General features: G+C 47.7%; 1 protein-coding gene across 2 annotated transcripts in view; it reads left to right on the top strand.

Moving 5' to 3' along the window:
• Nucleotides 1-15405, top strand: part of DHX8 (DEAH-box helicase 8) — a 32414-nt gene extending 17009 nt beyond the window's left edge. For both annotated transcript variants that reach the window (XM_081883832.1, XM_081883831.1), the window contains exons 15-23: nt 1723-1933; nt 4209-4390; nt 4552-4692; nt 5214-5369; nt 6718-6855; nt 8045-8173; nt 9735-9931; nt 11424-11603; nt 13343-15405. In XM_081883832.1, the coding sequence (XP_081739958.1) occupies nt 1723-1933; nt 4209-4390; nt 4552-4692; nt 5214-5369; nt 6718-6855; nt 8045-8173; nt 9735-9931; nt 11424-11603; nt 13343-13562 (1554 nt within the window). In that variant the 3' untranslated portion in view covers nt 13563-15405. The remainder of the gene's footprint in view (nt 1-1722; nt 1934-4208; nt 4391-4551; nt 4693-5213; nt 5370-6717; nt 6856-8044; nt 8174-9734; nt 9932-11423; nt 11604-13342) is intronic.
• The last annotated feature ends 5174 nt before the right edge of the window (nt 15406-20579 follow it).

Raw genomic sequence — 20579 nt, 5'->3', positions numbered from 1 at the left:
AATTTGATTGTCAAAAATAAAAACGTACAACGAAACACAATACCAAATCCAAATACAGTGGTGCCTCGCAAGACGAAATTAATTCGTTCCGCAGGTTTTTTCGTCTTGCGAGTTTTTCGTCTTGCGAAGCAGGTTTTCCCATAGGAATGCATTGAAAATCAATCAATGCGTTCCTATGGAAACCGCCTTCAGACCAGGTCCAGAGACAGTCTCTTCCCCGACCTCTTCTGAAGGCTGGTGGGGGGACAAGGGCTTTTCTTCCCACCCCCAGCATTTTAAAATCGCCCCGGGACAGCGGAGGACCTCTCCGCTGTCCCGGGGTGATTTTAAAGCCCCCAGGAAGGCAGGCGGGGGGGGGAGCAAAGACTTTCGCCCCCCGCCAGCCTTCAGAAGAGGTCCAGGACCTCTTCTGAAGGCCAGCGGGGGGCAAATGTTTTTGCTCCCCCCCCCCCGTCTGCCTTCAAAAGCTGTCCGGGATAGCGGGAAGCGCTTCCCTGCTATCCCGGACCGCTTTTAAAATGCTGGCGGTGGGGAGCAAAGCCTTTCGGCCCCCGCCGGCCTTCCTGGACCTCTTCTGAAGGCCGGAGGGGGGGGGAAGGCTTTGCTCCCCACCGCCAGCATTTAAAAGAGGTCCCCGGAGATTTCCCTATGGGCTTTCGTCTTGCGAAGCAAGCCCATAGGGAAATTCGTCTTGCGAAGCAACTCGCAAACGGAAAACCCTTTCGTCTTGTGGGTTTTCCGTCTTGCGAGGCATTTGTCTTGCGGGGCACCACTGTATCGAGATTACTCTGAATCTCTTGACTTTCCCCCATCTCTTCCATGGGTCCTTTTAGTTCTATTTTCAACTGCATATCAATACTTCTCCAATTTTTCATCTTCCTCAGTTATCCATGCATTCTGTTACATTTCAGTTGTATTTAAAATCTCGCTAATGTTTGGACCTGTTTATAGTGATTTTGTATATACATTGTAAACATTTCCCATTCTTTTTAAAATTTCTTGTTTTCTCGAGCTTCCCAGTTAGTTTTACCATTTCGGCATAGTCCGTCAACTTGATTTGCCATTCTTCTCTGGTTGTGGGGTTGTCCCTTCCTTCCACCTCTGGGCTAACAAAATCTGAGCGGCCGTTGTAGCATACATGGACAATTTCCTCTGGTCCTTTGGAGTCTCGATACCTATAATCCCTAATAAAAAAGCTTCTGGTTTTTTAACAAAAGCTATTTCAAACTCCCCCCCCCCATTTAATTACCCATATTTTTCGCTCTATAAGACGCACCAAGTTTTTGGAGGAGGAAAACAAGAAAAAAATTATTCTGAATCTCAGAAGCCAGAACAGCAAGAGGGATGGCTGCGCAGTGAAAGCAGCATTCCCTCTTGCTGTTCTGGCTTCTGGGATAGCTGCACAGCCTGCATTCACTCCATAAGACGCACACACATTTCCCCTTACTTTTTAGGAGGGAAAAAGTGAGTCTTATGGAGCAAAAAATACGGTATATATCATTTCCCAACAGTGAAAGGCTTTAATAACAAGGATATGGATTCTCCACTGTGTAACCCTGTGCTCAGAAAATAAGAAAGAAGCCTGTCTGTCCTGGGCCCCAGCTCTTGATTGGTCCTCGGATTAGTCTGGCTGGCAGCCAGGGCTGTTGCCCCCTCATGGCTTGTGTTGCTGTGTACCTTTTTTCCTGCACTGAACACGCTTTGCCAACTTCTCTCCTGCAGACGGTTCAGAAGAGGCAAGACATGAAGTTGATAGTGACGTCGGCCACCTTGGACGCGGTCAAATTCTCCCAGTACTTCTACGAGGCTCCCATCTTTACCATCCCAGGAAGGACGTACCCGGTGGAGATTCTCTATACTAAGGAGCCAGAGACAGATTACCTGGATGCCAGCCTGATCACAGTCATGCAGATCCACTTGACGGAGCCACCAGGTAAGGCATGGAATGTTGGTGCTCATCTTGAAGGTTGCTTCGTGTTGGATGGAAGGCTTTCAGTCCCATGCAGTAATCATAGAGCACTCCTGCGGCTTCCAAGGTGGCCCTGTGGTCTAAACCACCGAGACTCTTGGGCTTGCCGATCAGAAGGTCGGTGGTTTGAATCCCCGCAACAGGGTGTGCTCCCGTTGCTCTGTCCCAGCTCCTGCCAACCTAGCAGTTCGAAAGCACGCCAGTGCAAGGAGATAAATAGGTACCGCTGTGGCGGAAAGGTAAACGGCGTTTCCGTACACTCTGGCTTCCAGTGTGATGTAGTGGTTAAGAGCGGTAGACTCGTAATCGGGTGAACCAGGTTCGCGTCTCCGCTCCTCCACTTGCAGCTGCTGGGTGACCTTGGGCTAGTCACACTTCTTTGAAGTCTCTCAGCTCCACTCACCTCACAGAGTGTTTGTTGTGGGGGAGGAAGGGAAAGGAGAATGTTATGCCTTTGAGACTCCTTCGGGTATTGATAAAGCGGAATATCAAATCCAAACTTTTCTTCTTATTATTCTTCTCTTCTTCCATCACGGTGTCCTGTTTCACCAGAAGCAGTTAAGTGCTGCTGGCCACATGACCCAGAAAGCTGTCTGTGGACAAACGCCAGCTCTCTCGGCCTGAAATCGAGATGAGCGCCACAAACCCCATAGTCACCTTTGACTGGATTTAACCATCCAGGGGTCCTTTGCCTTTTTTTTTACCTAGGGTGGCTGGCTTGGACTAGATGATGTTTAAGTCCTCTATTTTGTGTTCATCAGTTTTGTTTTTGAAGTTGTAAAAAAAAAAGTTGACAGACCCTTTAAAGGTCTATCTCATCTGCATAGACCTGCTATGAGAGTGGGGTAGTCTGCTGTAGATACTCTTCACTGGCCAACAAGAAGAAACCTTTGATGGTGGGTGGTGCTGTGGGTTAAACCACAGAGCCTAGGGCTTGCCGATCAGAAGGTCGGTGTTTCGAATCCCCGCGACAGGCTGAGCTCCCGTTGCTCGGTCCCTGCTCCTGCCAACCTAGCAGTTCGAAAGCACGTCAAAGTGCAAGGAGATAAATAGGTACCGCTCCGGCGGGAAGGTAAACGGCGTTTCCGTGCGCTGCTCTGGTTCACTAGAAGCGGCTTAGTCATGCTGGCCACATGACCCGGAAGCTGTACGCTGGCTCCCTCAGCCAATAAAGCGAGATGAGTGCCACAACCCCAGAGTCGGCCACAACTGGACCTAATGGTCAGGAGTCCTTTACCTATCCTAGAATAATAGAATTGTAGAGTTGGAAGGGGCTACAAGGGTAATGCAGGAATCTTTTGCCCAATGTGGGGCTCGAACCCACGACCTTGAGATTAAGAGTCTCATGCTCTACCAGGTGAGCTATCCCAGATCTGTAGCACACTACCCTCCTATGTGCACCCATCTTGCAAACGAGAAGCTACATTTCCCCAAACCATACTACTCTATAGTCATTTACGGACTCCCTGTTAAGCCCGTGTTCATGGAAGACAATCTCACTCAGCTACGAGTGATCAGAGAAGACGACGACTACTCTGTTTATGGTGAACTTGCCTCCTAAACCCTTCTCCTTCAGGCACAGCAAATCATGCAAAGCTGTCGGTTTGGCACCCAGCTAACCACAAATTTTCAAGCCTGCTTTGACAGCCATAAGGGCCAGAAGTTTGCTTTTCCGTCGATTTAAACGAAGCTGAGTTTGTGAAAACTGGCCAATTTCATACTTTTTATCTTCATTGGCTCCCAGTACTTTTCCAAGCACAATTCAAAGTGTTGGTGCTGACCTTTAAAGCCCTAAACAACCTCGGTCCTCTATACCTGAAGGAGCGTTTCTACCCCCATTGTTCAGCCTGAGGTCCAGCGCCGAAGGCCTTCTGGCAGTTCCCTCACTGCAAGAAGTGAGGTTACAGGGAACCAGGCAGAGGGCCTTCTCAGTAGTGGTGCCTGCCCTGTGGAACGCCCTCCCAGCAGATGTCAAGGCAATAAACAACTATTTTACTTTTAAAATAGAACTGAAGGCGGCCCTATTTAGGGAAGTTTTTAATGTCTGACACTGTATTGTTTTTAATATTCAGTTGGAAGCCGCCCAGAGTGGCTGGGGAAACCCAGCCAGATGGGAGGGGTATAAATTATTATTATTATTATTATTATTATTATTAATCTGTTCCTGAAGTTTTAAATGTTGTGCCCTGGCCTGCCTGCGGGTGGAGCTAATCGGAGGAACCGTTTTTCTGTTCTACAGGAGACATCCTGGTGTTTTTGACTGGCCAGGAGGAGATCGACACGGCCTGCGAGATCCTCTATGAGCGAATGAAATCCCTGGGTCCTGACGTCCCTGAGCTGATCATCTTGCCCGTCTACTCGGCCCTGCCTAGCGAGATGCAGACTCGCATCTTTGACCCAGCTCCCCCAGGGAGTCGAAAGGTAGCTGCTTCTACCACTTTCTGGCAGGGATGCCCACCCCACCCCCCAATACGATTCCTGTGAAAGTTCCCTTCTGGACCAGTCTGTGGAAGCTTTTGCTGCCTCCTGTTTAGCATGCTGTCTGACCCAGGCTGCGTGTCTGTCCCTTTCGTCCTATCTAGGTGGTCATTGCCACGAACATCGCTGAAACTTCGCTCACAATTGACGGCATCTATTACGTGGTGGACCCTGGGTTTGTGAAGCAGAAAGTATACAACTCAAAGACAGGAATTGACCAGCTGGTTGTCACACCTATTTCTCAGGTACGTGGCTGGGTGGCTGTTCTACACAAGATCTGCGGCTGGGGTCCGTGGGAGATAGAAGAATTTCTGTTGGCAGATGTGATGGATTTCTCTTGCTCAGCCCTGTGAAATATGGAGAAGAAAATGATTTGTCTGCTTGTGCTATTAGGTGAATGTTGTTGTTGTTGTTTAGTTGTGTCCGACTCTTCATGACCCCATGGACCAGAGCACGCCAGGCACTCCTGTCTTCCACTGCCTCCCGCAGTTTGGTCAAACATGGGCCAATTTATTAAGATAAATTCAATAGTGTAAATAGTTTTGATGGATGTAATAATGGAAAACTGAACGGTTTAGTTTATATAAAATACGCAGGGATTTACGTTATGCAGAATAAACCATGGAAAGAGAAGAAGGGAAGGCATTGATGTTTTAAGGTTGCTTAAATGAATATTCTAAAATGTAAAACAGATAATCTAATAAAAAATACAGAGGGAGGGGGGTGGGAAATCACTGACCTGGTTTCTTATCTATGACTCCCGCAGGCCCAAGCCAAGCAGCGAGCTGGGAGGGCTGGGAGAACCGGGCCAGGCAAGTGCTACCGGCTGTACACAGAACGGGCCTACCGTGACGAGATGCTCACCACCAACGTGCCTGAGATCCAGAGGACCAACTTGGCCAGCACTGTGCTGTCCCTTAAGGTAGGTGCTGGTGACGCAGCAGCTGGTATCTTATGGAGGAGCCATCTCGAGAAAAGCCTTGCAGAGCATCTTTGTAGCGCCTTGTAAAATGAACCTTCCTTCCGTTCGTAACATTTGAGCTGCGTTCTTTTCATTTGGTCAGGGTGGTGGAAGATGTTTATACAAGGAATGGTCTAAACCACTGAGCCTCTTGGGCTTGCCAATCAGAAGGTCGGCGGTTCGAATCCCTGCGATGGGGTGAGCTCCCGTTGCTCTGTCCCAGCTCCTGCCAACCTAGCAGTTCGAAAGCATGCCAGTGCAAGTAGATAAATAGGTACCACTGCAGCGGGAAGGTAAACGGCGTTTCCATGCGCTCTGGCTTCCGTCCCGGTGTCCTGCTGTGCCAGAAGCGGTTTAGTCATGCTGGCCACATGACCTGGAAAACTGTCTGCGGACAAATGCCAGCTCCCTCGGCCTGAAAGCGAGATGAGTGCCACAACCCCATAGTCGCCTTTGACTGGACTTAACCGTCCAGGGGTCTTTTTTTGTTGTTTAGTCGTTTAGTCGTGTCCGACTCTTCATGACCCCATGGACCAGAGCATGCCAGGCACTTCTTGTCTTCCACTGCCTCCTGCAGTTTGCCCAAGAAAGTAAAATCTCTCACTACCTCCATTTTCCCCCCTTCTATTTGCCAGGAGGTGATGGGCCCAGTGGCCATGATCTTGGTTTTTTTGATGTTGAGCTTCAGACCATATTTTGCGCTCTCCTCTTTCACCCTCATTAAAAGGTTTTTTGATTCCTCCTCACTTTCTGCCATCAAAGTTGTGTCATCTGCATATCTGAGGTTGTTGATATTTCTTCCGGCAATCTTAATTCCGGCTAGGGATTCATCCAGCCCAGCCTTTCGCATGATGAATTCGTCTTTTACCTTTACCTTTTTTATCTAGATGGGGACACGGGTGGCGCTGTGGGTAAAACCTCAGTGCCTAGGACTTGCTGATCGTATGGTTGGCGGTTCGAATTCCCGCGGCGGGGTGAGCTCCCGTCGTTAGGTCCCAGCTCCTGCCCACCTAGCAGTTTGAAAGCACACTTAAGTGCAAGTAGATAAATAGGTACCGCTTTATAGTGGGAAGGTAAACGGCGTTTCCGTGTGCTGCGCTGGTGCTGTGCAGCTTCGTCACTCTGGCCACGTGACCCGGAAGTGTCTTCGGACGGCGCCGACTCACGGCCTCTAGAGCGAGATGAGCACGCAACCCTAGAGACGGACACGACTGGTCCGTACGGGCAGGGGTACCTTTACCTTTTTATCTTGATGTTTATACAGCACACCTCATGTTCTCTCCTCCCTCTCTCTCATTCACACATACAGGCTATGGGAATCAATGACCTGCTCTCCTTTGATTTCATGGATGCTCCGCCAATGGAAACTCTGATCACTGCAATGGAGCAGCTGTACACTCTGGGTGCCCTGGATGACGAGGGGCTGCTCACCCGATTGGGACGCCGGGTAGGCCCTGCGCTGTTCAAGTCTCATAGCTGGGGGGGTGATGGAAGGAATATCCAAGCTCAGGGAATCTTTGGAAAACACGATGTTTAAAACCTAGTGTTTGCAGCTAGAATAAGCAACTTGAGTCTGCTTACATTTGCTGCTCCTCCTTATTTGTTATTGCATTAAAATTCTGGGATTTTGATTGTGGTTATTTAAATGCCGCCCATTAGCTTCCAGCAAATTAAAACATCGAACATTAAAAAACTTCCAGATACAGGGCTACCTTCAAATGTCTTCCTAAAGTTGTATAGTTATCCTTCTCCTTGACATCTGATGGGAGGGCCTTCTACAGTGTGGGTGTCACTACCAAGAAGGCCTTCCGCCTGGTTCCCTGTAACCTCGCTTCTCACAGTGTGGGAACCAAGAGAAGGCCATCGGAGCTGGACCTCATTGTCTGGGCTGAACAATGGGGGTGGAGAGGCTCCTTCAGGTATACAGGGCCGAAGCCATTTAGGTCTATAAAGGTCAGACCAACACTTTGAATTGTGCTTGGAAACGTACTGTGAGCCAGTGTAGATCTGGAAATAGTGGAAATAGGCCAGGAAATAGATGCAGCAGTATGGGGGAGAAGGACCCGCAGAGGGTGTTGGAAACCCTTTTCTCCCTACCCCAGTGATCTGGAAAGCTCTGCTCAGCCTTTCTCCCTGAGATTGTACCGGATCCAGAAGAGAGATGATACGTATTTCTAATTTCTCACCCATAAGATCTAGAAACTTGTTTTACAAAAGGAGAGAACAAGCTGGCTGAGCTTGCCAGAGTCCTGAAATCGATTGCGGGTGTGCTAAACCCTCGTGCCCTGCCCTGACTTGGGGCGGGTGGGGGAAATCTCCCTGTGTAGCACTGGAGCAAGGGATGGTTAGAGGTCCCTAGCACTGGATTTGCCTGGTATGCTCTGGGAACCATCTCGGAAGGAAGAGCTTCAATTATGATAGCAGTACCAGACAACCAGCCTCAAAAGGTAGAAATGAAAATCAAAGAGGGAGTATTGAAATGTGTGTGCAAGTACTTGGGGCATTCTGTTCCTGCCCCCCCCCCAAGACAAAGTTTGGTGGTTTGCTGCAATCAGGTTGACTGCCACTGCTTGGGGAGGCTGCACAGATTCGAAAAAATAACCAGCTGTGAATGCCGTTCCCTTCCTTCCCGACAGATGGCCGAGTTCCCCCTGGAGCCCATGTTGTGCAAGATGCTCATCATGTCGGTGCATCTGGGATGCAGCGAGGAAATGCTCACCATTGTCTCCATGCTGTCGGTGCAGAATGTCTTCTACCGACCCAAGGTAAATGGGCACATTTGGGGATTGGACTTTCACTGGTTGCAGCTGGGCTAGCGCCAGGGAAGAGAAAAAGAACATGGAGTGCTGTTCTGGTGGGTAGTGAATCAGACCTATATGTGGGAGACTGCAGTTCCCTGTCACGGATTCACTTTGCGCAGCTAGAGTTAACCGGCATCAACTCCTTGTTTAGGAAAATTGATTAATTTTTTGACTTTATGTGCTGCTTTCCCACAATGAGCTGTGCTCAAAGAGGCTTGCAACAAACCTTCAAAACGAGAACATTGGAAATACCAAATGTACAAAACAACAGAGCATGTCAGTAAATTCAAAATAACAAAAATCAACAAGAAGAAAATGTAGATCGGGCATACAAGGAAGTGCGCAGGGTTGATGTGTCAGTTAGCTGTGATTGATTCCCTGTTAACTACTGTTGAATTATCACTGACTCCCTTGTGTTAACGTTTGTAGTAAGCGAATGTTTTAAATACTTGACCATTATTTGATATTCTCTGTCCCATACTTAGCAGATATTTCAGCAGGTCAGGTGCCTGACTCTGGAGCAGATGTAGGTGGCCTTTGGCCCTCCAGGTGTTGCTAAACTACATCTCCCATCATCCCTGGCCGTTGGTGATACTTGTTGGGGGTTGATGGGAGTTGTATTTCTGCAACATTTGGAGGGTCAGAGGTTCCCCACACCCGCTCTAGAAGGTGTACAGAGCCTAAAATTATGTCAAAAGGGGGAAGGAGCATAGGCAGTCGTCCCTTGCAGCTGAGCTGATGTCCAATAAAATGTGCAACTTTTGTTCAGTTTGTGTCATGAGCCAGCCAGCCTTGAATTGCTTCATCAACTAGAGATGAAAATCAAAATGTAGTGTTGAAATACATATATATAGAAACAGTTTGTGTTTTCAGTTTGCACAAGTAATTGAAGGTGCCAGTGTAATAGAAGGCAAACCAATTCTCTTCCCACACCCCACAGTGTCTGCATCTGTCCAGAAACATTAGCACAAATCCCTTGGTAATGCCAGCCCCTTAAAATAGTGCAGTAACAAATAATGACTACAGAAAATTGTGTGATGGGTTCCAATAATCTGTTCAAAGGCTATATAGTCGTACCTTGGTACTCAGACATTTTGGCTCCTGAACGCCACAAACCTGGAATTGAGTGTTCTGGTTTGCGAACGTTCTTTGGAACCCGAATGTCTGACGGGGCTTCTGATTGGTTGCAGGAGCTTCCTGCAGCCAATTGGAAGCCACGCTTTGGTTTCTGAACGTTTTGGAAGTCAAACGGACTTCTGGAATGGATTCCATTTGACTTCCAAGGCATGACTGTAAATGTTGTTTAAAATATTTGCAATTGTGCCTTTTTTTAGCTGACCTGCATAGATACTACCATTTTGTGAATGCACTTGTTGCAATTTTGTAAATTTTAGGTAAAATATATTGGCTCCTCCAGAAACCGATTCCTTATAAGCTGGAGTTCTGTCCATGTTCTTTTGCTGTTCCTGATGGCAGGGGGCTGCTGGAGAAAACTCACTTCCTGTTTTGCTTGTGTGCGTTGTAGGACAAGCAAGCTCTCGCTGACCAGAAGAAAGCCAAGTTTCACCAGACGGAAGGGGACCACCTCACGCTTCTGGCCGTGTACAACTCCTGGAAGAACAACAAGTTCTCCAATCCCTGGTGCTATGAGAACTTCATCCAAGCCCGATCGCTGCGCCGTGCCCAGGATATTCGCAAACAGATGTTAGGCATCATGGATAGGTGAGGGTCTGGCCACGAACAAGAGAAATGTGCTAGAACAGGAGGTTCCCAAACTGTCATGGACCAGTGATCCATGAGCTACGTTCAGGTGGTCTGCAGCTCACCAATGGATTCGTGGTTGAAGATGGGAGCCGGGACATCCATTACGTTCAGTGCTCATATGGATTTTTTAATTGTGTTTACATTTTCTTCTTCTATTGCTTCCTTGGGGCAGGGGAGACAATGGCAGAAGCATCCATTCTGTGTATCAGTGCTCCCAAAGGCATCTCAGCCTTCCAGAGTCTTAATTAGAGCTGGCCGGTTTTCAGTTCATTGTCCAAAACCCGTATGATCTTCAGATCACGTTACCGGTTTCAAACCTTTTGAGCTGGCAATACATCGCAGCTCCAGTGTGGTGTAGTGGTTAAGAGCGGTAGACTCATAATCTGGTGAACCGGGTTCGCGTCTCTGCTCCTCCACATGCAGCTGCTGGGTGACCTTGGGCCAGTCACACTTCTGTGAAGTCTCCAGCCCCACTCACCTCACAGAGTGTTTGTTGTGGGGGAGGAAGGGAAAGGAGAATGTGAGCCGCTTTGAGATTCCTTAGGGTAGTGATAAAGCGGGATATGAAATCCAAACTCTTCTTCTCCCCAGCCACTGCCAGCACACCTGCCTGCCTACCTGCGCTGTGCTGGCAGCATCATGATATATTCTCAGCTCAAATCGCCTGCTCTCCCGTCTGCCTGCCTGGCTGCGAGTTTGCCTCTAAGCGAGCAAGCGGGGGGGGGGGCGACCAGTCTCTTTCCTCCCCATTGGTTGCTCAGGAGGACAGAGACTGGCTGCCCCACTTACTCGCAAGGAGGCAAACACACAGCCAGACATTGCCCAGCCCTAGTCTTAATTAGTTAAGAATGTGCTCATGGTAGGCAAGGTAAAGGGACCCCTGACCATTAGGTCCAGTTGTGGCCGACTCTGGGGTTGTGGTGCTCATCTCACTTTACTGGCCGAGGGAGCCGGCATACAGCTTCCGGGTCATGTGACCAGCATGACTAAACTCTTCTGGCGAACCAGAGCAGCGCATGGAAACGCCATTTACCTTCCCGCTGAAGTGGTGCCTATTTATCTACTTGCACTTTGACGTACTTTTGAACTGCTAGGTTGGCAGGAGCAGGGACTGAATGATGGGAGCTCACTCCGTCGCGGGGATTCAAACCGCCGACCTTCTGATCGGCAAGTCCTCGGCCCTGTGGTTTAACCCACAGCGCCACTCGCGTCCCTTTCGCTAAGCACTAGAGCAGCAGAAATAGTACACCCAATGAAGATAATCTAATTTTCAAAAAGTTGAACCTAAGTTTTTGAGCTGGGCAAAAGTCTAGAGCAGAGCGCTTTCCTGGGGATCGTGGCAAAGCTTTAGCTGTGGAGTTTGTGTGTGGACTTGGGTGTAGGGTAGCTTGGATTTGCATCAACTGAAGCTTCTGTTCTAAACTCTTCCCCCACTCCTCTGGTTGGACAGGCACAAGCTGGACGTAGTGTCATGTGGAAAAGCCACCGTACGCGTCCAGAAAGCCATTTGCAGTGGTTTCTTCCGGAATGCCGCCAAGAAAGATCCCCAGGAGGGCTACCGGACCTTGATTGACCAGCAGGTCGTCTACATCCACCCCTCAAGTGCCCTCTTCAACCGCCAGCCTGAATGGTAAGGAGGCTGGTGCTGCCGGACGTCATTGTTTCTACCAAGAAAAGGGTTGTTTGTATGACACAGTTGAAAGTTAAGAGGGAGATCATGGGCTTCAACCCCATTTACTGTTGAATAGAACCACATGGGAAGGCTTGCAAAGGACTTGATTTGACTGCACTCCTGGGAAGTGGCATGTAATAATAATAATAATAATAATAATAATAATAATAATAATAATAATTTTAAATTATTTATACCCCGCCCATTTGGCTGAGTTTCCCCAGCCACTCTGGGTGGCTCCCAATCGAGTGTTAAAAACAATGCAGCATTAAATATTAAAAACTTCCCTAAACAGGGCTGCCTTCAGATGTCTTTTAAAGATAAGATAGCTGCCTATTTCCTTCACATCTGAAGGAAGGGCGTTCCACAGGGTGGGTGCCACTACCGAGAAGGCCCTCTGTCTGGTTCTCTGTAACCTCACTTCTCGCAATGAGGGAACCGCCAGCAGGCCCTCGGTGCTGGACCTCAGCGTCCGGGCAGAACCATGGGGGTGGAGACACTCCTTCAGGTATACTGGGCAGAGGCGGTTTAGGGCTTTAAAGGTAGCACCAACACTTTGAATTGTGCTCGGAAACGTACTGGGAGCCATTGCAGATCTCTCAGGTCCGGTGTTATGTGGTCCCGGCGGCCTCTCCCAGTCACCAAAGCAAGCTCCCATCCCCCGCAAAGCATTGCCCACCCCCTAAATTATTGGAAGGAAGATGCTAAGTAGGAATGACCCCCCCCCCCCGCACATCAGCTGGTACAAAGGGAAATCAATCCAGCTTGATTCAGAAGTGCAAGGGAACTTCATCCCTTGCACAGCCCATGCACTTTGCTAGGCTTTGAAGTCCTGAAGTCGGGACCTCCAAGCTCCTTGCAAAAGTGCTTTGAAGTCCCAACTCTGAGACTTCAAAGCATGACGCGAATTGCGATGTCACTTAATTGACAGGTGGGTGGTGACGCCCAATGGTCAAATTTGGTCCGCAAGGCAAATCCTGATAAGGGTCTGTCTTGTGGAGCCAAAATGCTTTCCCAGCCCTGGTCTAGGTGGTTCTTACAGGAGGAAGAGTATGTGGTTGGCAAGCAGAGTGAATACAAATAAAAGTGTGGCATGCATTTTAAAATAAATATACGGTATCTTAGCTGTGTGGGAATTTGCTCCTGTCACAGCTGGAGACCTTTTGAAATACACATGCTTTTGTCTTGTCATATTTCAACGCCAAATTTGTTTGGGCGCAGGATTCCAAACCAGCTGCCACGTTGCTGAAGACTTCAAGCTCTGATTTATGACCTCATTCTTGTTGATCCTACAGCAGTGTTTCTCAAACCTAGGTCCCTGGGTGTTGTTGGACTACAACTCCCATCATCCCTAGCTAGCGGGACCAGTGGTCAGGGATGATGGGAGCAACAGCTGGGGACCCCAGTTCAAGAAACACTGCCCTATAGTTAACCTTGGTGTAGGGCAGGCATGGCCAAACTTGGCCCTCCAGGTGTTTTTTTGGGACTACAACTCCCATCATCCCTAGCTAACAGGACCAGTGATCAGGGATGATGGGAATTGTAGTCCCGAAACAGCTGGAGGCCCAAGTTTGGCCATGCCTGGTGTAGGGGATCCGCCTTCATATTGCACATAGGGGAAAGGGTTTTTAGAGTGAGCTGCATTCTGGGGAGAGAGGGATGGCCTAACTCACCTGTCCCCCTTTCTCGTCCTGCAGGGTGGTATATCATGAGTTGGTGCTCACCACTAAAGAGTATATGCGGGAGGTCACCACCATCGATCCCCGCTGGCTGGTGGAGTTCGCCCCTGCCTTCTTCAAGGTCTCTGACCCTACAAAACTCAGCAAGCAGAAGAAGCAGCAGCGTCTGGAGCCCCTTTACAACCGCTACGAAGAGCCCAACGCCTGGAGAATATCGCGAGCCTTCAGGCGTCGGTGAGCCCTCCTCGCCTGCCAAGAACGGTGGCTGGACACGGCACCATCACGCGGTCCAGCCTTGGGCATGTCTGGACAACTTGCTATGTACGTTTCAAGACTAAAGGGCGTAGTGGTGCAATGCCAGCTCTTAAAGGCACCGCCTCCATCATGGCTGGCCTCAGAGACACCTTTCTTCACGGGATATTTTCTTTTGTCGCCATTCCTGCGCTGTGCAAGGGTCAAAAGTTGCTGTGCGGTTTCTAGTCCCCTCTGTTACTGAAAGGCCTCCTTTCTCCGCTGTCCCAAACGGGAACCGAAAGGGGAACACAAAGCTCTCGTGTGACCTTTTCCCTTTGGAACTACCCTATTTTTCTTCAAAGCAACCCTCTGGAAGCACATTTGAAAAGACTGCTCCTGGAGGAAGCAAGACAAATACCCAGACCCTTTACACTGGTGGCCTTTCTTGAATGTGGTCTTCAGCTGTGCTGCCATGTTGCTTGCCCACTTCCTGTCAGAGCCCAAACAGTGTACAAAAAGCTGCTCTTTCCCCCCCTCCCCAAGGATTCACTGACACCTGAAGCAACACTCCTGTGTTTCGTCAGTAATATTGCCAAGCAGTTTTTAAATTTGAAGAAAATAAAAAAAGAGCTGGAGGCCGTGTTGTCTAGATCAGAGTTTTTGTCTGTCTTTTTTTCTACGATCTTACTTGCGTCTAGTGAAAAATGTCCTCTGTCCTCAAGGTTGGATGTGACTTTGCAGTACCAGGGAGGGGTGACTAACCTGTAGTCCTTCAGGTGCTATTGAAGTTCGACCTCCCTCCACCTCTCAGGCCCAGTGGTTGGAGATTATGGGAGTTGTAGTCCCAGCAATATCTGTAAAGCCACCTGTTTTAGGAGATGCAGTAGAGATTCAGATGTACTTGAGGAAGCGGAGAAGAGATGGCAATGCCTTCTTGATGACTCTATGACTTCTCAGCACCCCTTCATTGCAATTGCGGGCAACTTTCTGCTTGCCTGTTGAGGGGACTAAGAGAGGTTGTGTGATCTTCCTTTATGTCCCAGGTGTCTGTGGTACAAGGAGGACTCTTTAAATGAAAAGTTGTCTTCAGATTTTTTTCCGCTGTCTGGAAGCTGGTTTGTGTACACACACATGTACAGTGGTACCTCGGGTTAAGTACTTAATTCGTTCTTGAGGTCTGTTCTTAACCTGAAACTGTTCTTAACCTGAATCACCACTTTAGCTAATGGGGCCTCCCGCTGCTGCCGCGCCGCCGGAGCACGATTTCTGTTCTCATCCTGAAGCAAAGTTCTTAACCCGAGGTACTATTTCTGGGTTAGTGGAGTCTGTAACCTGAAGTGTATGTAACCTGAAGCGTATGTAACCCAAGGTACCACTGTATTGTGGTTGTCATCCTTCCGTCTTGAGAGATGATGGAGTGTGAAATCAAATCACTTGGATATTCAGCACCAAAGTGAACCTCCTCTGGACGCAAGCCTGGGCAGTGTGTTTGGAGGTCCTGGGCTGCCCAGACTTCAAGACCCGCTTCTCGGCCTTGCGGTGGTGGTGTGAACGGAGACAGGGGGTTTGGAAGGTTGCCAAGGTAACGGTGTGAGGTGACAGGAATAGAGTGTCTTTTAGCAGGGTGTTCTGAAGAGGAGGTGGAGAAGGAAGGAAGGAAGGAAGGAAGGAAGGAAGGAAGGAAGGAAGGAAGGAAGGAAGGAAGGAATCCATCTTGGGCAGGCTGGCTGAAGGCTGGCTGCACTGCTGTGGGGTACAAGCCCCTCTCGACCATGCTGTACGATCTGGACTCCCTCCATGCAGACTGAAGGTGTAAATAGGTGAATAAACCATATTTCTTAAAGCTACGACCATCTCCGCTGTGTCTCAATTCTCTAAAGCAGGGGTCAGCAAGCCTTTTCAGCAGGGGGACGGTCCACTGTCCCTCAGACATTCTGGGAAGCCGGACTATATTTTTTGGGGGGTAATGAATTCCTATGCCCCACAAATAACCCAGAGATGCATTTTAAATAAAAGGACACATTCTACCCATGTAAAAACACCAGGCAGGCCCCACAAATAACCCAGAGATGCATTTTAAATAAAAGGACACATTCTAATCCTGTAAAAACACACCGATTCCCGGACCGTCCGCGGGCCAAATTTAGAAGGCGATTGGGCCGGATCCGGCCCCTGGGCCTTAGTTTGCCTACCCATGCTCTAAAGGAACACAGACACTGGGTGAGTGCCTTGAACCCCCGGGAATCTTGCAGAGGCTGGAGGTGGCACACAACTTTTTTATCCATACACACACACTGTGATATTCTGCCTGCTCCCTTCTAGGGGATAAACACTACTACTAATATTATTAACAGAGACACATACATCTCATACACTCTTCTATTCCTCCCCCTGCTGCCACCTCTATCCAGAGATGTCCAACACGCACTGAGAGGGGACCAGCTTCCTCCATATATCCATCCTAATGTAGTTTGCGCAAGCATTGTTTATGCTACAGTAGAGTTTACAGTTGGGAGGGATGCGGGTGGCGCTGTGGGTTAAACCACAGAGCCTAGGGCTCGCCAATCAGAAGGTTGGTGGTTCGAATCCCTGCAATGGGGTGAGCTCCCGTTGCTCGGTCCCTGCTCCTGCCAACCTAGCAGTTTGAAAGCACATCAAAGTGCAAGTAGATAAATAGGTACTGCTCCGGCGGGAAGGTAAATGGCGTTTCCATGCACTGCTCTGGTTCGCTAGAAGCGGCTTCGTCATGCTGGCCACATGACCCGGAAGCTGTACGCCGGCTCCCTCGGCCAATAAAGTGAGATGAGCGCTGCAACCCCAGAGTCGGCCACGACTGGACCTAATGGTCAGGGGTCCCTTTACCTTTAGGGTTTGCAGTTGTTTTGATACAAGCAGTTGTAAAGAGTATAAGGAGAAAAGAGGAGCGCAATGTCGCCCTGTATGCCCCCTCCTCGTTTCTGCAATCAAACTGCTGGAAAAAAATCTTTTTTGTAAGGGAGAGAAATGCCTCTGTGTTCCGTCGGCTTCCCCCCGCTGCGATGTGGAGAGCGATCGAGGGAAAGCACTTTGCCTAACCATTCTTCATAATTCCAAATAGCTCGATATATGACAACCAGCAGCAGCTTGACATTCCTTGCTCCAGTTCCAAGCAGTGAACACATCTGGTTTAAATTAATTTAAAAGAATAAACTTGTATGACTTTTTGAGAGCAGGACGAGAAGGAATCTCCTGTTTATAAGTAGAGCTTTCTTTAAAAATGACACCGAGGAGAGAAAAGTGACCTTGAAGGCCTTCAGTGGGCGAGAAATTGACATTCCCTGAGTTACTAAAGTGATCTTCGTACCGCAATGAAGTAGAACAGAGGATTCTGTGGAAATGAACCACTGGGAACCGACAAGAGGCTAGGATAGGATTTGTGCTTGGAATACAAAGGCCTGTTCTTTCTAAGTGTGAGCCTTGCTGCCTCACGCTTTTTACACTTGTAATGCTATTTCTAAATTAAGTTAATAAACTGGGGGGTGTTTAAGCATTCTCTTAAATTTATCCCAGATTTCCATGATTATCATAGAATTGTAGATTTGTAGACTAGATGTAGCATCATCTAGTCCAGGCATGTCCAAAGTCCGTTTCGGGGGCCTAATCTGGCCCTCCAATTGGTTTAATCCGGCCCCTGCGGCAGCTTATTTTGTGGGATAAAATCCCAAAAAAAACTCACAACAACTTCAATCAAGAACTGCAATCCTTAAAAAAAAGCTTAAGAACTTTGGGGGTAAAATCCTAAAAGAAAGACCAACAACTTCAATCCTAAAAAAAGCTCAGCAACTTTGGTTGGCCCTCACAGCCCTTCATTTCATCAAATCTAGGCCGCTTTGAAAAAAAGTTTGGACACCTCTGATTTCTAGTCCAATGCTGGAATCCCAGCTAAAGCATCTGTGCTGCTGAATTGCAGAAATATTCTCTATGTTGAAGATTCCCATAGGATCTCAAGGTGAGACAATCTTCTTTTATTTTGTAATATTTATTTACGTAAACAACAAGGGTATGAATATAGAGAAGAAACCAACCGAAGCGGGCCTTCAGAACAGAAAACGCGGCATCTAAAAGTGTATTAGTGGTGCAGCTGTAAAGCTGCTGGCACATTTGCAAAGCTAAGCAGGGTCTGGTACGGTTACAAATTGGATGGGAGAGGCCGCATGTTTCGATTCCTGCAATGCAAGAAGGTTGGGCTAGATGACTCTCTTGTCCCCTTCCAATATAGTTAAAGCTATGGTTTTCCCAGTAGTGATGTATGGAAGAGAGAGCTGGACTATAAAGAAGGCTGATCGCCGAAGAATTGATGCTTTTGAATTATGGTGCTGGAGGAGACTTGAGAGTCCCATGGACTGCAAGAAGATCAAACCTATCCATTCTGAAGGAAATCAGCCCTGAGTGCTCACTGGAAGGACAGATCGTGAAGCTGAGGCTCCAAGACTTTGGCCACCTCATGAGAAGAGAAGACTCCCTGGAAAAGACCCTGATGTTGGGAAAGATGGAGGGCACAAGGAGAAGAGGACGACAGAGGACGAGATGGTTGGACAGTGTTCTCGAAGCTACCAGCATGAGTTTGACCAAACTGTGGGAGGAAGTGGAAGACAGGAGTGCCTGGCGTGCTCTGGTCCATGGGGTCACGAAGAGTCGGACACAACTAAACGACTAAAGAACAACAACATATCTATTCACAAGTCACAAGTGGGAAACAATACGAACAGACGTACAGTTGAGGAGCACCGAGGAGGCCCAAACAAGAATGCAACTCAGTAGTTCTTCCAAAATGAAGTCATACTTGGCAGGACTAAGCAGTTTATCATGTGTTTGTTCATGTAGGTCATATGAAGGTCAGCGCACTGCAGCAAAATCATCTGAGGATGCTTTGCCCCTGGGTAGCCCTCAGATCATGCGTGGGTTTTTCCTGGGTGATGAGAAGCAAGGATTTATTGTACCACGCATCTCAAGCAAAGGTCAAAGCATCTTTCCAGCTTTGAGAAATATTTAGACAGGTCATGACCCAGAGGAATAATAGTAGAGGTTTCAGCAACAACTCAGAATTTCCCCCCATAGAACATGCATAATAAACAAAACTTTGGATCCATAAAATGAAAGTAATAATCAATGTATTGTACTGTAAAATGAGTAAGACAGTATGGAAGATGATAAAAATTAAAGTTTTTTCCTTTTCTTACCTGCACTGATGATAGTCATTGTTTGGATGGCGGACTTTTATCCATTTCCGCAGTCACACAATCAATCAATCAATCAATCAATCAGTAGCTGAACTGGGTTCCACACAGTCACAAAAACAGATTAACCAAAAAAGCCTCAAAAACAAAAGCGCAAAATAAATAGCAAAAACAAGAGTGCCAAACTTAATCCGTTCTGGAAGTCCGTTTGACTTCCGAAATGTTTGAAAACCAAGGTGCAGCTTCTAACTGGTGCAGGTGCCCTGGAAACAATAACTGACAGCCACATCAGACATTTGGCTTCTGAAAAAACGTTCGGAAATCGGAACATTTACTTCCGGGTTTTTGGCGTTTGAGAAGCAAGGCATTTGAGAACCAAGTTACCACTGTATATAGAAATAATAATAATGAGAGGAAGACTCCCACAAAGGGTCCAACATGCTCTGTCAACACAGAATGTGGCCATTTTCTGCAACTTTGGAATATTACTTTCCTGGCCGAGCAGGCAAACGTTGGGATTTTTACTGCACCTGCCCCAGTAACCTTTATTATGTCTATTTTGTTTAGATTAATAATGTGGAAGCCACTCATTGTGCTAACCAATGTGTGCCCATCTGCCTATGTTAAGTTTTTAGTTTTGTTAAGTTTCCTAATGCCCTTGAAGCTGTCCCAGAAACTCCAGCGGGTGCAGAATGCTGCAGCGAGGCTCCTCACGGGGTCTCTGCCATGGGAGCATATTCACCCAGTGCTTTTCCAGCTGCACTGGCTCCCGGTGGAGTACAGGGTCAGATTTAAGGTGCTGCTTTTGACCTTTAAAGCCCTTCACGGCCTAGGACCCTCGTACCTACTGGACCGCCTCTCCTGGTATGCCCCACGGAGAGCCTCAAGGTCCATAAATAGCAACACCCTAGTGGTCCCGGGCCCTAAGGAAGTTAGATTAGCCTCAACCAGAGCCAGGGCCTTTTTAACACTGGCTCCGGTCTGGTGGAACGCTCTGTCTCATGAGACCAGGGCCCTCCAGGATCTGATTTATTTCCGCAGGGCCTGTAAGACAGAGTTGTTCCACCTGGCCTTTGGCTTGGAGCCAATTTGATTCCCTCCCTCTCTTTCTTTTTTCCTTTCCTTCTCTTCCTGCGATGAGGCTACATTTTAATATTTTAATGTTTCAATATTTTAATGTTGTATTTTAATTTTGTTTTTAAGTTGTAATCATTAAACTTGTTTTTATTATTGCTTGTAAGCCGCTCTGAGCCCGGCCTTGGCTGGGGAGGGCGGGGTATAAATAAAAATTATTATTATTATTATTATTATTATTATTATTATTATTATTATTATTATTATCTCCAGTATGTTGACCATGAAAAACTAGTCCTATAAACACCTACAAGAGACAAAGACTATTTTAACCCAGTGGGGTTTTACTTCAGAGTAGACATGCAGAGGCTTGCTTTGTAATTCATAAATCTGTGGTGTCCTGATGAGGTTGAAGACTAATTTAAAGGTTCTTATTCTTGCTGCTGCTTGACCAACTTTGATATCTGAACTTGTGTAATGGTCTTTTGGAAAGCTAACACAGGATCCAATTGTTGTGACAACTTGTCATCATTAAGATCTAGTTCAAGATGGCCCACAAATAAAATCTGATTTGAGAATAACATGTGGGATTATTCATGTGTGTGTAAATAAATGATAAAACTGCCTACAGTTTGCAAGGACCCTTGACAGCAGACATTAAATTTAGCCCGCTCAGATCACATTTTTCTTTCCTGTGAAATGGTCTGTAAAAGCTTCCATCTCCTTACTAA

The sequence above is a fragment of the Podarcis melisellensis genome, assembly GCF_964234715.1.
Source record: "Podarcis melisellensis genome assembly, chromosome: 13".
Classification (NCBI taxonomy): domain Eukaryota; kingdom Metazoa; phylum Chordata; class Lepidosauria; order Squamata; family Lacertidae; genus Podarcis; species Podarcis melisellensis.
The sequence above is the reverse complement of the archived record's forward strand: the minus strand, read 5'-3'. Positions and strand labels throughout refer to the sequence as shown.